Consider the following 25,724-nt stretch of genomic DNA (forward strand, 5'->3'; position numbering starts at 1 on the left):
GAATTTTATGGTATGTGAATAGTATCTTAATCAAGCTGTTATTTAATATATACAAAAGTAATATAATAAACAAATAAAACTCTTCTACTTGGAGACTTTCCAGCCTACTGTTCCTAAATTTAATAGTGAGGTAATAAATGATAATAATCAGAGTTACTGTTTTCTGTGTGTCTGCTATATGTCGGGCACTGTTCTAAACACTTAGCATTTTTGCATATAAAGCCAGCTGTGTATTAGAAACCAAGGAGTCTGGCTTCAGATCCCACAGTCTTAGCCACTCCGCTTTACTGCTTTACATATAAAGACAGATACATCATAGAGATGAGAGTGTGAGGTAGAGGCTGAGAACAAGAACTCAGGAGTTAGGCTGTCTGGGTTGGAATCCTAGCCCTGCCGCTTACTTACCAGTTGTGCACTCTTGGGTGAGTTACTTGGCAGACTAGAGCCCTAGTTTCCTTATCTCCAATGTGGAGATGATAGTAAATCCCCCCTCGTAGGGTTTCACATAGGGTTCCCTCATAGTGTTTATAGATGAATTATCGCAAACTCTGAGAACAGTATCTGGCATGTAACTAGCACCCAATACATGTTATCTTTATTGCTATTATAGGTTTACTAAATAGAGACTGAAAGAGCATAAATTCAAGTTGCAAACTCTCAGTTAGTGAGCATTTCAGGTTGACCTAGCATCTCATTTGCTCACAGAATTGTGGAACCGGAAGGGACGTTGAAAGACCATCTGCTTTAGCAGGGGAATGTCTAATCCAAGGCTGGCGTCTTCTTCTTTTATGAGGGATGTGTGTGTGTTTGTGTGTGTACCTGTGTGCACAACCCCTAAGAAGGATATGCTGTCTCTGGCAGGAAAACAGCAATTCAGGAAAGCACCCAGAAGGGACCAACTGTGGCTCCCAGCCAAGAGACCTCCAAAAATCACAAATGCTATGGATTCACAGGGATGTCACAGGGGATCCAGGCCGGCGTCCCTGTCCCTCTGCTTCCCCCCAGCATTTGGTGGTTTCCATTGGCATCTTCTCCTCCCCTCTACACCCCTGCACAGGGCCTTGTCCTCCTATTGAGCTAAGTCTATCTGACACCTGTGGGAGCCCAGCCTTTATGGAGGCAAGAACACAAGACCAGCCATCAGGGCTGCCCTTGCCAAGGCTTTGCTTTGTGTCTCTTGAATCTCTTTTCCTGAGTCTCTTTTCACCCTTGGAAATTGAGACCCTTGGACGTTGTCTTACCACCTTTGAAGGCTATACCATGGGGCTGGGTTATTAGAAACTTGCTATTATAATAAAGGCTTTCTGGTACTTTCAGTTATAAACACCCCTGTGGGTCATGTTACGGCAAAGCATCAGGGTGTACCTGTCCCAGGCCTGGCTTCCAGAGATGTGGTTAAGATAAATGAGGAAGCAGTGCCTAGAGTTGTAGTACATAGTTCATGTCATTATATTTTATAGTCTTTTCTTGCATTCCATAACTTTATAAGGAATTAATTTCCTGTCCATTTCAATGCAGTTCAAAAAAATCAAAATATTTGTTTTGGCTGTTAGTCTCTTAGACTTGTACAGCTCAAGGCAATATCTCAGTAGTTCAACACTTCGTGACACAAACAAGGAATAGGAGGCCCAGCGATCTGGGGAATTGCCTAGGGTGATGCAGCTCTTGGTAGGAAAGAAAATCAGCACCCTAAAGTTCTAGACTTTGATTTCTTGCCTTTTCAATTTGAAATTCATTTCTGTTGTCATTGCTGTTATTGAACACTGAATAGGCTGCTGTCAACAGCTCAGTGAGACAGGAGATTGTGAGCAGCACTTTGTAGTCAGATAGACCAGGGGTCGGAACGTGGCTTTATCGTTTACTAGCTGTGGAGCCCTTAATTCAGTCTTATCTATAAGGTGGTGTTAACACCTTCCTCTCAGGGTGGCTGTGGGAATTAGAAATAGTGCCTGTCATATCCTAGGCATAGTGCTGGGTGCTGAGTAGGGCTTTGATAAATCAACCTTTATTATTATTGAAACTGAAGTCTTACATAACCAGATAAGGCTCCTAGCTGAGGGATCTCAAATTTAGACAGACCTGAAAGAATTTGGGGTGCTAACCCCTCAGTGATCACTGGATTTTCAGGCAATGAGATGTGTAGCTTTCTCCACGTCCTCAGCCAAACTTCCAGAAAATCTACAGGCCTTGGGGAGAGAAAATAGCTCCCTGTCAGAGGTATTGAGCCTGAATCTTTCTTTTTTTAAATTAAATTTTTTGTAGAGATGCGGTATCACTATGTTATGCAGGCTGGTCTCGAACTCCTGGGCTCAAGCAATGCTCCCACCTTGGCCTCCCAAAGTGCTAAGATTACAGGCATGAGCCACTGCACCTGGCCCTTAATCTTGATGTGGAAGGAAGCAAGGAGTGGAGAGTCTGGTTTGTTATACTATATTCTGTTAGTTACATCTACATAGAACAGTTCAGAGGCTGGGCATGTTTGAGCTTTTAAAAGTATAGAGGGTCCTCAGCCTGCTTCTCAGCTGGCTGCCCAGCACCCCTCCCAGTGTGATGTCCCGTTGGTCTACTGGCTTCTGTCTAGCACCTTTGCTTTCCACACTCCACCCTGTGCACTCAGCAGTCCTTGTTGCCCCTGTAGGACATTACCTAGAGCAGGTGCATTGGCCTCAGCTAATGGGCTCCCTTATAAGGGGCTTCCACTTCTGACTCCTGCATAGACCCTGGGCAAGTCACTTAACTGTTCTGAGACTCTCATTCTTTTCCCGTGAGATAGAGAGGAGAATAGTACCTATTGAACAGGACCAAACAGACACATGGAAGGGGTTTGAAAGCAAGTGTAATTATAATTTTATCATCGTTAATTTATTTAAAATGTGTTACCTAGGCTGGGGCCAGTGGCTCATGTCTATAATCCCAACACTTTGGGAGGCCAAGGCAGGAGGATCTCTTGAGGTCAGGAGTTTGAGACCAGCTTGGACAACATAGTGAGACACTGTCTCTACAAAAAAAAAAATAAATAAATAAATAAATAAAAAGAAATTAGCAAGGCGTGGTGGCACGCACCTGTAGTCCCAGCTACCCAGGCTGAGGCAGGAGGATTGCTTTGAGCCCAGGAGTTCAAGCCTGCAGTGAGCTGTGATTATGCCACTGTACTCCAGCCTGGTAGACAGAGTAAAACCCTATCTCTTAAAAATAAAGTAAAATATGTTACTCTTCTTAGAAAGGGCATTTCAGAAGTGAGTTTATCTGTGGGAATGCTCTTGTGTGGCAGGGAGATAAATTTTGGGTTGTGTGGCAATTCATTGTTCTTTAAATCACAGAACTCAGCCACTTTTAGCACTCATTCTTTACAGCTGGTCATGGTTGGTGAGAAAGCACTGAATTTCCACCCTTTTTGTACATAGCTTTAACTTTGAAGATGTAGATCTTATTGAGATGTTTACTAGGCATTGCTGTCATACCACTATTTTTCAAGTCTGCTTTTCACTTATTTTTGTCATGCGTGTCTCTGGAAAAAAGAAAATAAGTAAAAACATTATTGATGATAGCTTCCCAAATTGACAGTACATCATCTGACATTTTAATGGGGACCAATTTTGTCCATGACCTCAGGACTCTGCTTCTCAGACAGTGTTGATATGATCCTGGACACTGGAAAATTTATAGACCAGTCCAGAGGGCCTGTAAATAGCTTCTGACAGAGAACTAAATTTTCTGGAACTGAGCTGCATAGGCACAAACTCACCGTGATAAATCAAGACTCTGCCATTGCTCTGAGATGTGTCCATGGAATAAACGTGTACATGGAATAAATGCCATAGCATGTGGGAGAGGGAAAGGAACAATAATTAATTTAATACCTTAAAGGGCCTCCTGCTCGAGAATGGACTTGTTGCTAGGCATCAATTTGCCAGCTCAGACTTTGGGTGTCCACATACCTGCCTAATTAGAACATGAACCCACAGGAAACACTAGTTTCTCCTCACTGTGGAGGATTAAGTTGTGTAGCTGGTTTGAATCTTCTTACTGACCATACATGACTGTGGATTGCTGCCCGAGATGATTGGTTTTCAAGTATTTTAGAACACGATAAAATATAGACGATAGTAAAATTATGTTGAACTGGATTTGGCCTTTCTTTGATTCACTGGGCTTGGCAGGTCTCTGAGAGCCTTGGTCATTTTCATGAGCATTAGTGGTCAGAGTCCAGCCTGAAGCAGTACAAAATGCCTAAAAGTACACTCAATTTTTCCTGACCCTTTGACATACTCTGGGAAATTAGTTTTTTAAATATTAAATCCCTGATATCAACTTGCACAATATTCTTGCTTTTCATATAAGCAGAAGGCAGACTATGAAATGATCTATCTCTTTGTGTTGTTCTTGGTGGTTTTAATTTTGCACAAGTGAGCACTTAAAGCATATTTGGGAAGGTAATGCTTCCAAATCTGCGATTTGCTTTTGAGTAGCTTTGGAACTATTCTGGCAAATGGTGAATTTGTTCATTTTATTGATATTCTCTTCCAATGAAAATGTCAAGAGGTTATAACAGTTCACACTAGAGAGAGGCTACTTATTGATTATTTTCAATTGCATAAACAACATTGGTGCTAAATGGAAAGAGAAGGAATATTGAGCACCTAGGCTGGAGGGCCATTGAAAGTTATTAGAACTGTATTCCTTATTTCAGAAAGTTCAGTAGAGATGTGGAGGATAAAAATAGACCTACATCAAATTTCTAGAGATGAAAACTACCATGTCTGATATGAAAAGTACACTAGATGTGATTAATGGCAGATTAGACATTGCAAAAGAAAAGATTAGTGAACTTGAAGACATAGCAATAGAAATTATCCAAAATGAAAGAAAAATTATTATTATTGGCCAGGTGCGGTGGCTCATGCCTGTAATCCCAGCACTTTGGGAGGCCGAGGTGGGTGGATCGCCTGAGGTCAGGAGTTCGAGACTAACCTGACCAACATGGAGAAACCCCATCTCTACTAAAAATACAAAATTAGCCGAATGTGGTGGTGCATGCCTGCAACCCCAGCTACTCGGGAGGCTGAAGCAGGAGAATTGCTTGAACCTGGGAGGTAGAGGTTGCAGTGAGCTGAGATTGTGCCATTGCACTTCAGCCTGGGCAACAAGAGCAAAACTCCGTCTCAAAAAAAAAAAAAAAAAAAAAGACAAATTATTATTATTTTTTAAGTGGAAAGACCATAAGTGATCTGTAGGACAACTTCACATGGCCTAATATGTGCGTAAAGTCTCCTAAGGAAGGAGGAGGGTGACGTAAACATTTTTGAAGATAAAATGGCTGGATGTTTTTCAAATTTTATGGAAACTATAAACCATCAGTTCCAGGAAGCTCAACATGGCCCAAGCACTTCATAATCTAAATTACTCACAACCAGTGATAAAGATAAAATCTTAAAAGCAGCCAGAAAAAAAGACATATTATATACAAATGAACAAACATAAGGGTGGTAGTAGAATTATTGTCAGAAACCATGCAAGTGAGAATACAGTGAAGCAGCACCTTTGAGAGTAATGGAGGGGGCAAAAAGCAAACTGTTAACCTGAATTCCATATTCCATAAAATTTCTCTCCAAAATTAGAGCCAAATTAAGCATTTTCAAGGCAGATAGTAGCTGAAAGAAATCAACAGGAGCAGAACTACCCCACAAGAAATGTTGATACCAGGAGGAAATATGAATTTACTCAAAAGAACAAAGAAAGCTGGAAATTATAATTTGGTGAATATACAAGAATTTTTCCTTATGATCTAAATGTTTAAAAAATTGACTAAACAAAAATAATAACCACATAGGGTAAGGTTTTTAACCTGTGTAAAAGTAAAATGTACATAAGATAATAAAGGCTGGGAGGGGAGAAATTGAAGTATGTAATTGTAAAGGTCTTATACTATATATATGTGAAGTAGTATAATATCATTTAAAGTAGGGGCTGGGCATGGTGGCTCAAGCCTGTAATCCCAGCACTTTGGGAGGCCGACATGGGTGGATCACTTGAGGTCAGGAGTTCGAGACCAGACTGGCCAACATTGTGAAACCCTGTCTCTACTAAAAAAAAAAAGATTAGTCGGGTGTGGTGGTGTGCACCTGTAGTCCCAGCTACTGTGAGGCTGAGGCACGAGAATCGCTTGAACCCAGGAGGTGGAGGTTGCAGTGAGATCGCGCCACTGTACTCCAGCCTGGGTGACAGAGTGAGACTCCATCCCAAACAAAACAAAACAAAGTAGACTATGCCAAATTAAACCTTGAAGCAATCTCTGATATGGAAAATAACAATTTTAGTGAATAAGCCAATAAGTAAAATAAAATGTAAAAATGCTCAAATAGACAACAGAAAAAAAGGAGAAAAAGGAAAAATAGAACAGATGGGACAAATAAAAAATAAATAGCAAAGTGGTAGATTTAAACCTATCTGTTTAAAAAGTTACATTAAATATAAATGATTTAAATACCCTATTTAAAAGGTAGAGATTGTCAGATTGGAAAATAAGCAAAACTCAACTCTGTTGGCTACAAGAAATACACTTTAAATACCAAGACACAATAGATTAAAAGTAAAGGGATGAAAAAATTTACCATGCTAACACTAATCAAATGAAGGTGGTAGTATCTATATTAATATCAGACAAAGCAGGTTTTAGAGCAATGATGTCAATCCATCAAAAGAATATAACAATTCCAAAGGTTTATGATCTTAATAACAGAGTTCTAAAATACATGAAACAAAAACTGATAGAACTTCAAGGAGAAGTAGGCAAATGTACAGTTATGCTTGGGGATTGCAATATCCATGTTTCAATAAATGATAAAGCAAGTGGACAGATGATTGGTAAGGATATAGCTGCTTTGGGACAACACAATATACCAACTTGACCTAATTGACATTTATATGACATTCCACCCAACAACAACAGAGTCACATTCTTTTCAAATGTAACATTTACCAAGATTGACCATATACAGGGTCAGAAACAAGTTTTAACAAAATTAGGAGACTTCGAGTGTGTTCTCTGGACTGTGTCAGAGGTCCTCAAGACTACCATCAGGCATTGATATGCTGGAAAGACTTCCATAGCTTAGAAAAGCTGTTATACTCATGGTTACAGTTTATTACAGCAAATGGATACAGATTACAATCAGTAAAAGCAAAAAGGCACATAGGGCAGAATTCAGGAGACACCAGGCTCAAGCTTCCAGTTTTCTTCTCCCAGTCAAGTCCTATGGACAGTGCTTAATTCTCCCTGCAACGGAGTGTGGCAGTACTTTTGAAATATTGCCAATCAAGGAAGATCACCTGAGCTACCTTGGTGCCTAGGGATTTTATTAGGGGTCAGTCACATAGGCATGGAGCACCCATGTTACTGACCCTAGTCAGTCTCCAGCCCCTGCAGAGATCAGACTGATATAGCATGGCCCTAGTCCTCTGCCATAAATAACATTGTTAGCATAAACTATCTGGTATGGCTTAAGGCCCCAAATAAACAAAGACACTTGTCAGGCAGGATATTCTGAGGGCTTAAGAGTTTTTCTCCCAGGAACTGGTAAGGGTCAGTCCTTCCTTTGGAATGTACAGGGTTTGAACATCCCAAGGCTCTAAGTCAGCCCTTTACTGCACAGATCATGATGGAACTAACTTGGAAATCAGTAAAAGAAAGATCTTTGGAAAACTCCCAAATATTTGGAAACTAAATAACACACTTCTAAAGAAGAAAGCAAAAGTTAAATTAGAAAATATTGTGAACTGAATATCAAAATTTGTAGGATGCTGCTAAAGCAGTACTTACGGAGAAATTGCTGACACTAAATACCTATATTAGGAAATAAAAAAGGTCCAAAATTAATAATTTCCACCTCAAGAAACTAGAATAGGAAGTACAAATAAAGCCCAATGTATTCAGAAGAAAGGACATAATAAAGATCGGAGTGGAAATAAATGAAATCAAAAACAGAAGAAGGATAGAGAAAAATCAATGAAACCAAAGTCAATGAAATCAAGAAATCTTTACTGAGAATTTCAGTAAAATTGATAAACCTCTGATATCAGGAAGAAAAGATAGAAATTGCCAATTATCAGGAATGAGAGAGGTGCCATCTACTAAAGATTCTACAGGTACTAAAGGATTATAGAATATTATGGACAGCTCATATGGTATACCAATAAATTTGACAACTCAAAAGAAATAGACAAACTATTTGGAAGATATAAACTACTAAAGCTCACTCAAGAAGAAAGAGATAATCTGAATGACCCTATATCAAAGAAATAGAATTTGTAATTGAAAAGCTGCTCATAAAGAAAACTCCAGGTCCAGATGGCTTTACTGGTGAATTCTATCAAACATTTAAGGACAAAATAATATCAATTCTACACAAACACCCTCAGAAAATCGAAGGAGAGGGAATATTTCTCATTTTATGAGGATAGTATTTACCTAATATCAAAACCAGATATGGAGGCATTTCAAGGAAACTTTAGGCAAATATTCCTCAGAAACATAAATGACAAAATTTGAGGCTGGGCACGGTGGCTCACACCTGTAATCCCAGCACTTTGGGAGGCTGAGTCAGGCAGATCACCTGAGGTCAGGAGTTCAAGACCAGACTGGCCAACATGGTGAAACCCCGTCTCTACTAAAAAAAAAAGAAAAAAAAAAATTGGCCAGGTGTGATGCAATGCGCCCATAGTCCCAGCTACTTGGGAGGCTGAGACACGAGAATCACTTTAACTCAGGAGGTGGACGTTGCAGTGAGCCGAGGTCGCGCTGCTGCACTCCAGCCTGGGTGACAGAGCGAGACTACATCTCCAAAAAAAAAAAGAAAAACAAAAATTGAAGGCAAATTTTAACAAATCAAGTCCAAAAATATAAAAAAGGATAATTCATCTGGCCAAGTGATATTTTTGCCGGTAAAGGAAGGTTGGTTTAACATTTGACGATCAGTCGGTGTAGCTTACCACATTTAAAAACTAAAAGTGAAAAAGCTATATGATTATCTCCATGAACATGGAGAAAGGATTTGAGCAAATCCAACATTGATTCTTAATAGAAACTCTCAGCGAAATTGGTGTAGAAGGCACCTTCTTCAACCTGGTAAAGGGCGTCTAAGAAAAACTTATAATCTCAAACTTAATGCTTTCTGACTGAATGCTTTCTCCCTAAGATCAGGAATAAGATAGGAATATTTATTCTCACCACTTCTTCTTTTTTTTGAGGGGGGGAGACAGGGTCTCCATCTGTTGCCCAGGCTGGAGTGCAGTGGTGCAGTCATGGCTCGCTGCAGTCTCAAACTGCTGGGCTCAAGTGATCCTCCCACCTCAGCCTCCCAAGTAGCTGGGATCACAGGTAGGTGCCACCACAGCTGGCGGTTGCTGTCACCCCTTCTATTCAGCATAGTACTGGAGATTCCTGCCAGTGCAGTAAGGCAATCAATAGAAATAAAAAGCATCCAGATTGAAAAGGAGGAAGTAAACTATTTGTAAACATGATATTCTACAGCCATCTTCTGGCCCTCTAGAGCAATATTTAAAAATGAAGCCTTATGAAAAAAATTCACTCAGTTTTTGTGTCTGATATTTTTTTAAGGACTTTGTTTGGAGAAGCTGCCTATTTCTTCTTCTACCAGTAATCTCCATGTGGACCGGGAACAGGATGTCATCACCTGTTATGAGAAAGCAGGGGACATCGCACTCCTGTATCTCCAAGAGATAGAAAGGGTAAGTGAGGACCACGTGTTTGTTCCTGATAACTTTTTCCTTCAAATCAGATAGTGGACAACTGTGATTAATCTCTAGGAAGCTTTCAACTTGTCTGTCTCTGTGTGCAAAGCTTTACTTGTACTCCTTAAAGCTAAGGAGAGGGTAGTAGTGATTGCTGTACCTTATGAAAAATAGATGGTTGGGCCAGCGTGGTGGCTCACACCTGTAATCCCAGTACTTCAGGAGGCTGAGGCAGGTGGATCTTCTGAGGTCAGGAGTTTGAGACCAGCCTGGCCAACATGGTGAAACCCCATCTCTACTTAAAATACAAAAATTAGCTGGGCATGATGGCAGGCATCTATAATCTCAGCTACTTGGGAGGTTGAGGCAGGAGAATTGCTTGAACCCAGGAGATGGAGGTTGCAGTGAGCCAAGATTGTACCACTTCACTCTAGCCTGGGCCATTGAGCAAAACTCCATCTCACAAAAAAAAGAAAGAAAGAAAGAAAGAAAAATAGATGGTTCAGTGTTTGTGAAGCATTTTAGCATCCTCTGAGCAGAAATGACAGTGTGCATCTGTTCATACCTTCAGCACCCTGAAGCTGGCCAGCCACCCCTGTTTTCCTAATAAAATGGGTTTGAGCTTCATTTGTACTTGCATGGACTCTGTGCCAAGACCTGTTCATCCGGGGTTTGGGAGGCCTTACCTTGACGGATGTGGCAAAGGTCTGCTGGGGATGTGGACCGAAGTGGACCGAGTTGAGTACATCGGGTATCTCCGGAGACCATCAGGGATGGTCTGCTCTCAGCTGTCAGTGCTTTGCCTGTGGTGTGGGTGATGGAAACAAGTAGCTGACAAGAGGGCCTCTGAGCAGAGAACGAGTGAGCTCGGGGTTCTGAGCTCGCAGCGTCAGACAGAGGAGGTTGGAGGCTGGAGGCTGGAGGCTGGATGGGGCCAGGGAGGTGGAGACAACGTGCCTGTTTCAGATTCTCATCTTTGGGTTCTGCTCTTTACTAAGTTTCTTCACCTCTCAGCCTCAATTTTTCCATCCGTAAAAAGAACATGATCATAGTTCCTACTTCATGAAGCTTTTGTGAGGATTACATAAGGTCTTGTGAATTAAGGCACTTAGCCCAGATTCGTGAACATATTGGATTCTTGGTAAATGTCACTTATTTTTATTAATAACAATAGCTCCTAGCAGTTGCTGTTGCTGGCAGTGTTTCCTGGAGTTCTCACCAAGGACACTGCTATTGACCCCTTCAGATCCAGAGATGTACCCTACAAGAGTGTTCGAAATGATTAGAAATCCTGTGAGACTTTGAAAATGATCGGAGGTCTTGTTTTCCAGCAATTTTCTGGGCTCCTTGTTTTTATAAGGATTAGAATAGAGAGAGACTGCCAAAGTCTCCCTAGCTTTTGTTACTTTATAAATGAACAGACAGGAAGTAACTTTTTTTCATAAATCATGTTGTCGTGTGTTGGTGCCTATGATGTGCATCAGAATTGCCTTTTTAGGAGGCAGGGAGATTAGAGTGAGAATCACAGCAGGAGAGGTGGAGAACGTGGTGGGAATAACATTTGACCTGGCCTCAACCAGAATGGATTATAAGCCATGGTTTAAGATATCTGGGAATTCAGGAAGATACATGTCTGTCTTGCCAGAATTATGTTCTACCAGAAGGTTGCTATGAGAAGAGAATTTGTTGTTGTTATTCAGAATTTACGATATGATCTTTAAAGGAATGATCATCCAGGCTCCTTTTAAAACCCCCATTATTTCCTCTGTCTGCCTCCTTGATGGCCTGTGCTTGGCAGTGGAGAAGTCTGCTTATCCCAAGTTGTTCCCGCTGACTACGCAGCCCTGGCAACTTCGGGCCCTATCTTGCTGCTTACCCTCCACTGTTGTCCAGCCCTGTCACTTTGGAGCCATCTTCTCCCTGCTGGGAGGAAGGAGGCTCATCTGTTACGTGTGTCTGTAGTGATGTAGGAATTGGTAGATCTGAATACACTTCTGTTATGTTCACTCACAACACCCCATTCAGTGCTGGGTTCTTCAGCAGGACCATCAAGGAGACTTGTATAGTCGTAGGATTTAAAAGAAATCCTTTTCTTTGATTTTGGGGAAATGGTGATCATAGGATGTTGGATTTCGAGAAGAAACTTGAGGTCTAGAAAGGGAGAGCCCAGGCACACACAGAAAGTTAGGCCAAAACTAGTTTTAGAACTCAACTCACATGACACCTAGCTTAGTGCTGGCTCACTTCATTCTCCCAGGCTGCTGCAAACAAAGAAAAAGCATGACATTTCTCCACACTCTTACTTAAAGAAAGTGCTCAATAAGGCTGGGTGTGATGGCTCATGCCTGTAATCCCAGCACTTTGAGAGGCTGAGACAGGAGGATCACCTGAGGTCAGTTTAAGATCAGCCTGGTCAACATAGTGAGACCTTGTCTCTACAAAAAAAGAAAGGAAGAGAGAAAGAGAGAAAGAGAGAAAGAAAGGAGGGAAGGAGGGAAGGAGAGAGAAAGAGAAAGGATGGAGGGAGACAGGGAGGGAAGGAGAGAGATAAAGAAAGGAAAAGAAATAAGAAAGAAAGAAGAAAGAAACGAAAAGAAAAGAAATTAGCTAGGCATGGTGGCACGTGCCTGTAGTCCCAGCTACTTGGGAGGCTGAGGTGGGAGGATTGCTTGATCCCAGAAGTTCGAGGTTGCAGTGACCTATGACTGTACCACTGCACTTAAAAATAAAAAAGTCAATAAATATGTTTTATTTGACCAATTAAGCTTTAGCTTTTGGTAGCATTTGGGAAGCAGCTTCTTTAGCCTAAGGTTAAATTTCAGTGTAGGTACATGATTTTCAAATTTCTGGCTCTGATTTTTCAGCATGAGTTTTCTTTTTTGGAAAACCAGTTTGGACCTCCCCAGATTTCAGCGAGCTGAGATATTAGCAATGAGAGAGATTGAATGAACCCAACATCTGTTTTGACTGTAGTAAGTACTCAAGAAATTAGCTGTTGATTAAGCAGAAGGCTAGCGGAGAGAATAACCTTCCTTAGGTGACCAATGGGCTTGGTGGAAGTTTGCAGGCTTTTATGTGGCAAGATACTGTGTGCTGTGTGAGAGATACTTGACTGGCCTTTTTCTTTTTTTAAATGTTGAACTTAATTGGCTTAATTTTGAACTCAATAAGAATTATGTTGGATTGAAAACAGAAAAGGAGTTGGAATCTGATCAAAGCCTTGAGCAAGCCAAGGCAAATAGGGCTTTGTTTTGGGATCAGCCCTGCCAGGTAGGAAATCACACATGCTGTTCCTGTTTGCTCCGCTGGGCAGAGGCGGCCTCTCCATGGTGCCCTGTCACTTCCCCGCCATTCTGTAGTGAAGAAACTTCTGCTCGCTGGGGCCTGTGGGCATTTTATTTATTAGTGCTGGCGTTTAACTTTATTCACCAGCAAGAGTAAAATTTGGGGAGGATTTTTGGAGACAGTTGGGAGTGTCGTGACCAGTGACTTTTCATAATTGTGCTTCTGAGGGAGTGCCGTTCTCTGAGTTTCTCTGGTAGTGGGGATGTTCAGTGATGTTCTGGGATGTTCTGAGTTATTGGTTTCCTGAAGGGCAGTGGCACTTCAGAACGAGGACTGACCTGGCTTCCCCTCGAGGCAGCCGACAGGAGCTGCGGGAGGCTGCAGAGCACTGCGGGGGAGTGACTGCCAGTGTTGGGACCCTGGCCTTGCCCCCTTTAGCTGTGGGACTTTGGGTAGGTTGCTCAGCCTCTCTGTATCTCAGGATCCTCATCTGTAAAACCGCAGTCCTAGTGCCATGAGGCTGCTGTGAGGTGAGGGGGGTTAACTTATGTGCCTCCCAGCACATTGTCAGCGTGCAGTAAATGTCAGCTCTCTTGCCCTTATCTGTTCCTGTGTCACCTGGCTGTGGAATCTTTCCTAACCTTGGACAATTTCAGATATTTAGGTTAGAATCTGGAATATTATAAACATACTGTTTCATTAAAAATGTTAAAGAGGCCGGGTGTGGTGGCTCACACCTGTAATCCCAGCACTTTGGGAGGATGAGGTGGGCGGATCACCTGAGGTCAGGAGTCGAGACCAGCCTGGCCAACATGGTGAAACCCCGTCTCCACTGAAAATACAAAAATTAGCCAGGTGTGGTGGCAGGACCCTGTAATACCAGCTCAGGAGACTGAGGCAGGAGAATCGCATGAACCCGGGAGGTGGACGTTGCAGTGAGCCGAGATCACACCACTGCACTCTAGCCTGGGCAACAGAGTGAGACTCCATCTCAAAAAAGAGAAAAAAAAAAGTCAAAGAATTTCAGGGGAATGTTTATGCAGTAACTTTTTCAGGAGAATTTGCTTTTCCCTTTCTTGTGCTGAAGCCAGTGGAACAACGTTTTGCCCGGTGTCGCCGTGTCTGGACTTCTCTCTTCACTCCTGGTCATTCGACCTTGGTTTGTTTCTGTGTGCTTCAAGGGCGGGGTTCATTCTGCCTGACTTGCCTGGTTTTCTGGGGCGAGAGAAGTGGCCCTTGCTGAGAGCAGCAGCATGTGCCAGGCAGTACCTAGGAGCTTTCCAGGTGTTCCTCTGCCCTCTAGTTCCAGACGCAGAGGCGGGGCCAAGAAAATGGGAATAAATGAAAGCTGTGTGCATCAAATATTTGTTTAATGTTGTCCTTGTTATATCAGAGTCACAGGGACACCTACGAATAGTCTCTGATAGTTTGTTTTCTGAAGTGGAGTAACAGATAAACTACCCCTAAAATTGAGCATATAAAATAATTTAACCAAATAAATTACATTAGAGCAGATAGAATTAGAAATGGCATAGGATGGCCTTGATTAGTTTATCTTCAGATGATGGCATTGTGCCAACAGTAAATAAAGTTATCCGCCCTCAAAGAGCTTCTAGTGGTGCAGTGATGGGAATAAAGATGACTTCACCCTTGGATATCATAATATGAGCCCTGCTGTTGGCAGATGAAATAATCCTGTCTCTGTCCTTTGCATGTATCAGCCAACCAGCTGGTTATGCCTCTCTTGAGCAGGAGTAGAGCCAGGGTGGAACTTGACCTTCTGCTGACAGTTCATTTCTCTACACCCTATTTTAGAAAAGAAGTTAATGCTAAGTTAGAGGGTACCCGCGATATTTTATTGGCTGTTTTAGTGCTAAAGTTTCTAGAAGAAACACCAGGTCCCCAAATATTACAGTGCCCCACCTGGACTTCGCGTGTTCATGAAGGGGCTGTTCACTGGCAGCCTGGCCATGCCTTGAGTGGATTATGTTCTCCCAGCAGGAGGGATTTGCAGTGATGTCGCTGAGGTGTTGGATTCCGAACTGGATTAGATGCAGGTTACTGCGGGTCTTAAACTGGAACCAGGTGTCCTAGGAAAAGCACTCAGTGCTGCAGCTGAGAAAGGTGGGGCTGTGGCTCTAGAGGGTCAGGTGATTTGTGCTTCTGACTTTAAAATGTGAGACAATAAAGAAAAGGCCAATTCCTCCTTTCCTTCCCGTTTCAGGCCTACCTTTTCACTCAGGCCAAAGCCAGAAGGGGACAGTTCATAGCTTGATGTAATATTTCCTTAAAGAGATGTCCAGAAACTGACTGGCTAGGCAGGTGCTTCTGCTCTAGGCACTTCTGACTTTGAGCCCTTTATCTGGGAGCCTGGAGTAGGAGGCTACAACACAGTGAAAACTGAGTTGGGAGAGTCTGGATACCAGGCAAGAGCAGTTGCTTATTTTAATTTTTGTATGTTTCCTGTCTGTGTTTTTTTGTTGTGTTTTGAGGCAGGGTTTCTCTCTGTCGCCCAGGCTGGAGTGCAGTGGTGCAATCTTGGCTCACTGCAGCTTCAACCTCGCAGGCCGAAGCGATCCTCTTACCTCGGCCTCCCAGGTAGCTGGGACCACAGGCACGTACCACCATGCCCAACTAATTTTTTTATTTTTGTAGAGACAAGGTCTCTCTGTGTTGCCCAGGCTGGTCTCACATGTGTGGCCTCTGCGATACAATGAACGTATTGTTGCATATAAGCTGTTGTAAATAATGCTTCCACGCCAACTTCCTTCAGGTTGCTTTTTCTCTTGCTTTACATTATTTCCCAAGGACAAATTCTCAGAAGTGAGGATATTTTTACTATTCTTGTTACTATGTATTGTGTCCAGTTGCTTTCTACAAGTTATACTAATCTCTTTTTTTTTTTTTTTTTTTTTGAGCCGGAGTTTCGCTCTTGTCTCCCAGACTTGAGTGCAATGGCGCAGCAGTCTTGGCACACTGCAACCTCCGCCTCCTGGGTTCAAGCGATTCTCCTGCCTAAGCCTTCCAAGTAGCTGGGATTACAGGTGCCTGCTACCACGCCTGGCTTATTCTTGTATTTTTAGTAGAGACAGGGTTTCATCATGTTGGCTAGGCTGGTCTTGAACTCCTGACCTCAGATGATTCGAGAGCTTGGCCTCCAAAAGTGCTGGGATTATAGGCATAAGCCACCGCGCCCAGCCTCTACTAACTTCTTCTACCTATGGCTGTATGGGAGAGTAGTGGTTTCTTTGCAACCTTGACAGGGCTGCTATTGTTTAAAAGTTATTTTGCTGAAATTGCTAGATGAAAATGGTACCTTGCAAGTTTAGTTCACATTTTTTGGATTACCAGTGAGGTTGAAATTTTTTTAATACTAGTTATATTACTAGTAGTATATACTAGTTACATTTCTATTTTCTTTTCTCAAAAATAGCATTACTGTTACCATACAATTTACCCATTTAAATCGTACAGTGATTTTTAACATATTTCCAGAGTTCAGTAACCATCACCAATATTTAATTCTAGATTTTCATCACCTCAGAAAGAAAACTTGCACTCAGCAGTCAATCCCCATTTTATGTCCAGCCTCCCCAGCCCTAGGCAACTATTAATCTGCTGTCTGTCTCTGTAGATTTGCATATTCTGGACATTTCATAGAAATAGAATCATACATCGGGGGCAGTGGCTCACGCCTGTAATCCCAGCACTTTGGGAGGCCGAGGCGGGTGGATCACAAAGTCAGGAGTTTGAGACCAGCCTGGCCAATATGGTGAAACCCTGTCTGTAATAAAAATACAAAAATTAGTCGGGCGTGGTGGTGTGTGCCTGTAGTCTCAGCTACTTGGGAGGCTGAGGCTGAGGCAGGAAAATTGCTTGAATCGGGAGGTGGAGGTTGCAGTGAGCTGAGATCGTGCCACTGCACTCCAGCCTGGGCGACAGAGCGAGACTCCATCTCAAAAGAAAAAAAAAAAAAGAAAAAAAAAGAAATAGAATCATACAATATATGATCTTTTATGGCTGGCTTCTTTGGCATAGCATCATGTTCTGAAAATTCATTCATGTAGTAGCATGTATCAGTACTTTGTTTCTTTACATTGTTAAATAATTGTGCCATTATGTGGATATGTGCTACATTTTATTTATCCATTCACCAATTGATATGCATTTGGGTTGCTTTTACTTTTGGCTACTGTGAATGATGCTGCTATAAATATTTGTATGCAGGTTCCTGTGTAGACATATGTTTTCAGTTTTCTTGAGTATATTTACCAGTGGAATTTCTGGGTCATGTGGTAACTTTAACCGTTTTTTGTCTGCATATCCTTTTTGTCTAATTTTTGGAAGTGTTGTTTTTCTTACAGTTTGAATAAACCATGTCATAAGTATGTTAACTCTGTATCATATTTGCTCTGAATATTTTCCTAACCAGTAATTTTCCATGTTTAAGTTGTCATAAATTTTGAATCTGTATATAGTTGAATCTGATTATCTTTTTAACTATATTTTATTTTACTGTTTTTAAAGCTTGAATGTTGGAATAAACCTCCCTAGGATTTGATAATTTTCAACCATTTTCCATACATATGTATGTATGTGTGTATATATGTGTGTATATATATATATGTGTGTGTGTGTGTGTATATATATATATATATACACACATATATATACTTTTTTTTTTAAGAGACAGGGTCCTGCTCTGTTGCTCAGGCTGGAGTGTAGTGGCGTGATCATAGCTCGCTGCACCCTCAAACACCTGGGCTCAAGAGATCTTCCTGTCCCTCCTGCCCCAGCCTCCCAGTTAGCTGGGACTACAGCCGCATGCCACTGTGCCTGGCCTATTTTTAAATTTTTTGTAGAGACAGGTTCTCACTTTGTTGCCCAGGCTGGTCTTGAACTCCTGGCTTCAAGCGATCCTCCTTCCTTAGTCTCCCAAAGTACTGTGATTACATGCATGAGCCACCAAGCCTGGCCCCATTTCCCACCCACCACCCCCCCGCCTTTTTTTTTGAGATGGAGTCTCGCTCTGTCGCTGGGGCTGGAGTGCAGTGGAGTGATCTCGGCTCACGGCAACCTCCGCCTCCTGGGTTCAAGTGATTCTCCTGCCTCAGCCTCCTAAGTAAGTTGGGATTACAGGTGCCCACTACTACGCCCAGCTAATTTTTTGTATTTTTGGTAGAGACGGGGTTTCACCACGTTGGCCAGGCTGCTCTCGAACTCCTGACCACGTGATTCACCCACCTTGGCCTCCCAAAGTGCTATGATTACAGGCACCACGCCCGGCCTCCTCCCCTTTTTTTAAAAAACCAAAAAACAAAAAAAATTTTTCACTATGTACAAAGAAACCTTTAAAAACAAAAACAAATACACAAATATATTTTAATTTCCAAATACAGTTGGGGTTCATTTTGGTATATATATAGCTCTAAATTAATTTTTCCCAATTAAAATTAAAATTTCCCAAATTCCCAAATTTCAATGCTACTTTAAGATGATCTTTCCTTTTCACATTTTCTGTCATATATTTTTAGTCATTCAGTAAAATTCTAGATACTACAGTAATTTCTGGCTTTTTAATTTTGTTGCACTAATCTGTGTTGTACCAACATGACACTGTTTAATAGGCACTTCTTTATGATAGGTTTTAACATTTAAATGATTAGTAACTACTCATTACTTTTATTTTTCAGATTATCCTTTTTTCTTGTCTCATTCTAATACTTTCAGATAAATTTCAGAATAATTTTGTTGAGTTCAAGAAAAATCCTTTTGGGATTTGGTTGAATTTTTAATTCCATACATTAATTTGGAGAATTATATTTAGTCTCCTGTCATCTATAACCCTCTTCCTATTTTGTCAAGAGTTTTTGTTCTATATACTTTAGTAGGTTTTTTTAAAAAAATTATTTTAAAAAAGTGATGAGGTTTTGCTGTGTTGCCCAGGCTGGTCTTGAACTCCTGACCTCAAGCGATCCACCCACCTTGACCTTCCAAAGTGCTGAGATTACAGGCATGAGCCACTGCACCTGGCCAGTAGGTGGTTTTATTCTCAGATCTTTTCTATTTTTATTGCTTTGTGAATAGGATCTTTTTTTTTTTTTTTTTTTTTTGAGACAAGGTCTCACTCTTCACCCAGGCTGGAGTGCAGTGGTGTGATCATAGCTCACTGCAACCTCAAGCTCTTGGACTCAAGCAATCCTCCCGCCTCAGCTTCCCCAGTAGCTTGGACTACAGGTACACACCACCACACCTGGCTAATTTTTAACATTTTTGTAGAGACGAGGATCTCTCACCATGTTGCCCAGACTGGTTTCAAACTCCTGGTCTCAAGCAATCCACCTTTCTTGGCCTCTGAAAGTGTTGGGATTACAGGCGTGAGCCACCGTGCCTGGCCTGGGTCATTTTTGAAATTATATTTTAACATATAAGTATGCCTGTGATGTTTTAATTCACTTAGCACAATCATGTATTGAGTGCCTTCCATGTTCTGGATACTGTTTGACTGCAGGGGCACTAGAATGGGTATGTCACAGAGCCTGCCCTTAAGTGGTTCACGCCTGTAATCCTAGCACTTGGGAGGCCAAGGCAGGTGGATCACCTGAGGTCAGGAGTTCAAGACTAGCCTGGCCAACATGGTGAAATCTCGTCTCTACTAAAAATATAAAAATTAGCTGGGCGTGGTGGCGCATGCCTGTAATCCCAGCTACTCGGGAGGCTGAGGCAGGAGAATCACTTGGACCCGGGAGGTGGAGGTTGCAGTGAGCCGAGATCATGCCACTGTACTCTAGCCCGGGCGACAGAAACTCTGTCTCCAAAATAAATAAATAAATAAATAAATAAAATAAAAATTAAAAAAGAAGCTCATGAGGACACAAGTCCTTAGCCAGGAGGAGTGCTGTGGTGGGAACTCTCAGAGAACTCTGGCAGCTCCAGAAAAGGCCTTGGGCCAGTGTGGGAGTTCAGGGATGTCTCCTGGAAGAGATGACACCTGAGCAGCATCTTGAAGGCTGACAAGGATAGCAGTGTTGAGGATGGCAAGGACGGTGGTTATTGTCCATAATACTGAATTCTTCTATAGAAACAGAGTTGATGCTTTTCAAAGAATGATAGTGATCATAGCTCATTGCAGCCTATGGATCTATGCGGTGGAATGATTTTCGTCGTTGTTTCCTCCTTTCTTTTTTTTTTTTTTTTGGAGACAGAGCCTTGCTCTGTCACTCAGGCTGGTGTGCAGTGGTACAATCTTGGCTCACTGCACTCTCTGCCTCCCAGGTTCAAGCAATTCTCATGCCTCAGCCTACTGAGTAGCTGGGTCTACAGGCATGCGCCACCACACCTGGCTAAGTTTTTGTATTTTTAGTAGAGACGGGGTTTTGCCATGTTGGCCAGGCTGGTCTTGAACTCCTGAGCTCGAGCAATCCACCCACCTCAGCCTCCCATAGTGCTAGGATTACAAGCATGAGCCACCACGCCTGGCCTGTTTCCTCCTTTCTAATATTTTCCATCTTATATCTCTCATGCCTTATTGCCATAATTTATAAAACAATGTTAAGAAATAAAGATTTTTATTTTGTTTCTATTTAAAGGTAACTCTTTAATATATCTCCATTAAGGATTATACTATTTGTACAATAATGTATAATGTTTGTTCATGCAGTTAATATAGCTCCATTAAGGATTATAATATTTGTATAATAATGTATAATATTTGCTCATGAAGTTTCTCATTTGCAATTCAAACCAACCTTGTGAGGTAGGTATTATTATCCCCATTATATAGATGAAGGCAGTGAAGGTCTGTGAGGTCAGAGGTGTTGTCCTAAGTCCGCAAATGGTGGGTGAGCAGTGTCAGAACCAGACCTTGCGCCTCGGTCTTTTGACTAAAATCTTCGGCCCCTTCCCCCGTGCTTCCTCGTTCATTGGGTACTTGCTTCTGCCAGAGCCAGCTGCGCTTGTTAAGGACGCTTGTTGGCAGTCTCCTCACTGGAAGTGTTTATCCACAGAACAAGTGGTGGCTTCAGCACTGCCAAACAATGCTTCTGCCCAGGCCCATGTGTTGGAGGCTCTTTGTGAGGAAGGGATTAAGTTCAAGATGCTTAGACTTCAGGGTAAGCCCTGAGCTATGCTAGTCCCTCCGAGGCTTCTCTTGCGTCTTTCCCATTCTTCCCATTTATAACCTTAAGCCACCTCCTGGCTGCCCTTGTGTTTTGGACTTTGCTCTGCAAGCAGACACAGATGAAGGGGAAGGAGCCGGGCTGTGGAGTCAGGGGGACCTGGGTTTCTGCACCAGCTCCACCGCTCTCAAACCACATGATTCGGGCACCTCACTGGGCGGAGCAGTCTCTGCTTCCCCTCTGGTGGAGAGAGGACAATGGTGTGTATCTCGGTGGGTTTTTGTGGAGGAATACATGAGATAGCCATGTACCCACATGGTGCCTAAGACACAGTGGGTTACTTTCCTGTTGGCTTTTCTCTGCATTTATGATTGGCCTTGAAAGTTGATTCATTTACTATGTATATTGAATGCTTATCCTGTGCTAGACACTGCAGTAGACACTGGGTAAGTAAGATAGGCGTGGCCTCTGACTTTGTGGAATTTGTAGCACAGTGGAGAGAGACAGCCAGAAATCAAGTGAAGAAATAACAATGCCAAATGCAATGAAGGAATAGGAAAGGATGCTGTGGGCAGGCGAATGGGGCAGACTTCCTTTATGCTGATTGTTAGAAAAGGCCCTTCGGAGGAAGCAAGAAGCAGAAGCAAGCTGATATCTGAGAGATGAGAAAGAGGAAAAAGAGCCTAAGAGCAACATAATCCAGATTGGATTATGAAAAATTTTTCAGGAGCCAGGCGCAGTGGCTCATGCCTGTAATCCCAGCACTTTGGCAGGCAGTTGGATTGCTTGAGCTCAGGAGTTCAAGACCAGCCTGGGCAGCATGGTGAAACCTCATCTCTACAAAAAATACAAAAATTAGCCGAGTATGGTGGCACACACCTGTAGTCCCAGCTACTTGGGAGGCTGAGGTGGGAGGATCGTTTGAGCCTGGGAGTTTGAGGCTGCAGGGAGCCATGCTCATGCCACTGCCCTCCAGCTTGGGTGACAGGAATTATTCAGGCTGCTTATAGAGAGTGAGGGAAATAGGGAGCAAGAGAGGATGTGGAGACTCCATTCAGGAGGCTGTTACAGAAATCTAACAGGAAGTCCTGGCAGCTCAGATGAGGTAATGGTAGTAGAAATGGATAGTCACAGGCATAGTTGAGAAATAATTAGGAGGGACAAACTTTCTAAAGTGTAACTTTGGTTACACTTTAGTTCCTTCTGTTAAATTTAACTAAATTAAATATAATGGTTTAAATTTAAAACTAGCATATATAACATGATCTCATTTTTTTTTTTGTAAAATGATTTTTATCTTTCTCTGCTTGATACATGTGTCCACAGAGATATCTGGATTGTCGTTCAATAAATGTTAACTGTGGTTATTTTTGTGTGATGGAATTGTGAGGTGATTTTTTTATTTTCTTTTTTGTGCTGTACTGAATTTTTTGCTTTAAAATAATCATGGCATGTCAAAATTAAAACTATGCTGGAAAGCAAATGAAGGATGATTTTTAAAAGTTTCCATGCTGGACCTCCAAGTGCAGCAGTTGGATTTGTGAGTCTGAAATTCACAGAGAAAGTCTTGACTACAGCTATAAACTTGGGCGTTGGCAGCATACTGATGATTTTGAAGCTCTTAGGGATGGATGCGGTCATCTCAAGAGACCTAAGGGAGAAAAGAGTGTGGCTCCGATGGCGCCGTGTGCATCTCTGGCACTTGATGGATGAGTGGAGGAGGAGCCTGTAGTGGGTGGAAATGAGGTTCCCAGAGAGGAGGGACTCCTGGAGAGTTGGGGGTGCAGAGCTGAGGGCTAAGTTAGGACGGAGCTGGGCAATTTCTATAAGATGCTGGGATCCGGTTCACATGCAAGGGTTGCCCACCTGGGTTTCATTCCTCAATGTCTTGTTTATCATGTATCTTCTACCTTTCTTTTCCCCAAAGCTTGCGGGCTAGGGAACTAGTAATTACTTCCACTCTGTTTGGAGACTAAGGTTTCAAGACCTCTAGGATGTTTGGGGTTTGGCAAACAACTGGGTCTTTTGAAGAGCTGCTGACTTTCAGCAAATGTGGACAGCATGTTTGGAGAACATTGGTTTTTACATGAGCCACAAGTATAGGCTTTCCTCTGAGAAATGCTTTGACTTGTGAGTTTAAAGAGAGTAGTAGCAGGCCAGGCGCAGTGGCTCACGCTTGTAATCCCAGCACTTTGGGAGGCCGAGGCAGGCAGATCATGAGGTCAGGAGATCGAGACCACCCTGGCTAACATGGTGAAACCCCGTCTCTACTAAAAATACAAAAAAAAAAAAAAAAAATTAGCCGGGCGTGGTGGCAGGCACCTGTAGTCCCAGCTACTTGGGAGGCTGAGGCAAGAGAATGGCGTGAACCCGGGAGGCGGGGCCTGCAGTGAGCCAAGATCGTGCCACTGCACTCCAGCCTGGGCGACAGAGCGACACTCTGTCTCAAAAAAAAAAAAAAAGGGTAGCAGCTACATGTTTACGCTTCAGTATACCCAACCCAACTTGCAAGTCTTCCTCCTGATTAGTTGGCAGTCCTTCATGCAGGGCTAAAAAATTAAACCTTTAAAAACCCCATTATCTGTTGACAAGCTAAGAAGTCAAGTTTGGGGAGAGAGGGTGTTTTGCTCAGCTCTCGCCTTGAGAATAGAGGACTGCCACGCAGCCCAACCTCACCAGGTTGCAAAGCTGCAATGTCCCTCAGCTCTGGAGCCTGGGGAGTCTGCCTTTTTCTGGTTGATTCCAGGGCTAGTGAGGATCATAGCACTCATCAGCCCATCTTGGAGCTCATCAAGCTCATGCAGGGCTGCAGCTGCAGTCTGCCTGTGCGTGACCTTGGCCATTGGCGGATCACAACTATTTCCGCCCTTTGCTAGGACCCGCTTCTGTGTCCCTCAGCCTTCCTGTCAGTATCCTGGCATTCAGCAGGGCCTCTCTGCCTCTAGTGCTTCTTATGGCACCACCTGCTCATCAGCACCCCCGACTCCTCAGCTCTCGGTACCAGGAGGGCCCCGTGTGCCCCTGGGTTGCTGGTTGCTTCCTGTCTAGTAGAACCATTCTCTCTGCTTTTCTAATGCTTGCACTTCTACACCTGTGCCTCTGCACTGATATTTGCCTGAGGAAGTTGGATTTTTAGGCTGAGCAGTGCATTTAGAGATAGGGTTTGAAGGAAGTAGGCTTGGATGTGCATCTGATTAGTTTTCCAATTTTCTCCCCTTCTAGGTAATACTTTCTAATATTCAAAACAGAAGCCCTAAGCCTGGCCCTGCTCCCCACGATCAAGAACTAGGTTTTTTCCTAGAAACAGGACTTCAGAGAGCCCATGTCCTCTATTTCAAAAATGGGTAAGCCTTCTTCATTTTTTTAAATCCACTTCCTAAAGAAGGAAAGTAGAAAGCCTTACAATGCTGTCTCCAGTTTAGTTATTATAATAAAGGAATTTTAAATATGAACTACCATTGGAACTTTTTTTTTCTTTTTAAAGAATGAACATTGGCTGTTTTTGTCTCTTCTCTACCTGGCTCTCTTGCTTTCCCATGAGATGTGAAGGTGGGAGAAGGGAGGGAGGGAACCCGAGTCACAAGTACACAGCCACAAGACCAGTGAGGTGGGCCTGATGGGAGCCACGCCTTCCCATGCCCTCCCTCCATGAATGGCTCTGCACCGGCCTCCCCATTTGTTAAGGAAAAAGTTAATGAATTGGAAATCCCGGCACATAGGAGCATCGCCCTTTCAGTGGCTGATCATTCAGGGAATTGGATTTCCCAAATCTCAGCCAGTTTTTATGAAAGTGAGTGTGGCTTTGAAAAGGCTTTTAAGAAGGGTTGAAGGACATGAATGGGAGGGACAGCTCTCGAATGCATTTGATGTTTGTTTTCCTTTTTGTGTTGCTCTTGTGAGAAATGTGCTGATTCTGTTCCAAATCTCTTCAGTTATCCCTTGTTTTGACATTGTGCTGCAGGATAGATGTGCATGAAGACCAACAGTAGGTATCTGGTTCCTCTGTAGCACCCCCGTAGGCTTTGCATGGGAGGCCCCTAGAGGCCTGTTCCCCTCCTCTAGAGTAGTCCAGTAGTGCTTTGAATGGCAGAGGGGACCCAAGCCCCAGCCTCTGGAAAAATGAACAATGGAGTTGCTCCCTCTTCATTTTTAAGAGCTTCAAACCTTGGGGTGTAGCTCATGAAATTGGGATTTCATCTCCCTGGTGGCCCAGAGCCGCGTGCATCCATCTCCCATTAGTTGAAAATAAATGCCTATTTTTCAAATCCTATTAAACGGCTTGTGAGAGAAGGCCTGCTTTGGTCCAGAGGCCTCTGGCTGAGCGCCACATGACCCACGAAAGGCCATGACACACACCCCAAGGTTTGCAGCAGCTCAATGGCTTTGGCACAAAGATGCTCTTGCATTCGATCTCGTCTACCACTGACAGATCATTTGAGCAATGGTGCACGTCCCCTAAGCTAAGATGAACTTCTGTTTTCTTTGTTGTTATAAATAGAAGGAGAAGGGAGGGAACATGGAATATTTTTCTAGTGATGTTTCTTTTCCCTTTTCATGATAAATGGTGGTCAT

General features: G+C 42.7%; 1 protein-coding gene across 5 annotated transcripts in view; it reads left to right on the top strand.

Annotated features, from left to right (window-relative positions):
* TTC7B (tetratricopeptide repeat domain 7B) overlaps positions 1–25,724 on the top strand; it is a 245,935-nt gene that overhangs the window by 31,440 nt on the left and 188,771 nt on the right. For 4 of the 5 annotated variants that reach the window (XM_058429401.1, XM_032179321.2, XM_032179322.2 and 1 more), the window contains exons 3-4: positions 9,617–9,747; positions 24,375–24,496. In XM_058429401.1, coding sequence (XP_058285384.1) covers positions 9,617–9,747; positions 24,375–24,496 — 253 coding nt within the window. Of the gene's footprint in view, positions 1–9,616; positions 9,748–21,343; positions 21,413–24,374; positions 24,497–25,724 lie in introns of those variants that run through there. The other variant, XM_032179324.2, reaches the window with a different exon arrangement.

This window comes from Hylobates moloch, unplaced genomic scaffold (assembly GCF_009828535.3).
Source record: "Hylobates moloch isolate HMO894 unplaced genomic scaffold, HMol_V3 SCAFFOLD_16, whole genome shotgun sequence".
In the NCBI taxonomy this organism is placed as follows: domain Eukaryota; kingdom Metazoa; phylum Chordata; class Mammalia; order Primates; family Hylobatidae; genus Hylobates; species Hylobates moloch.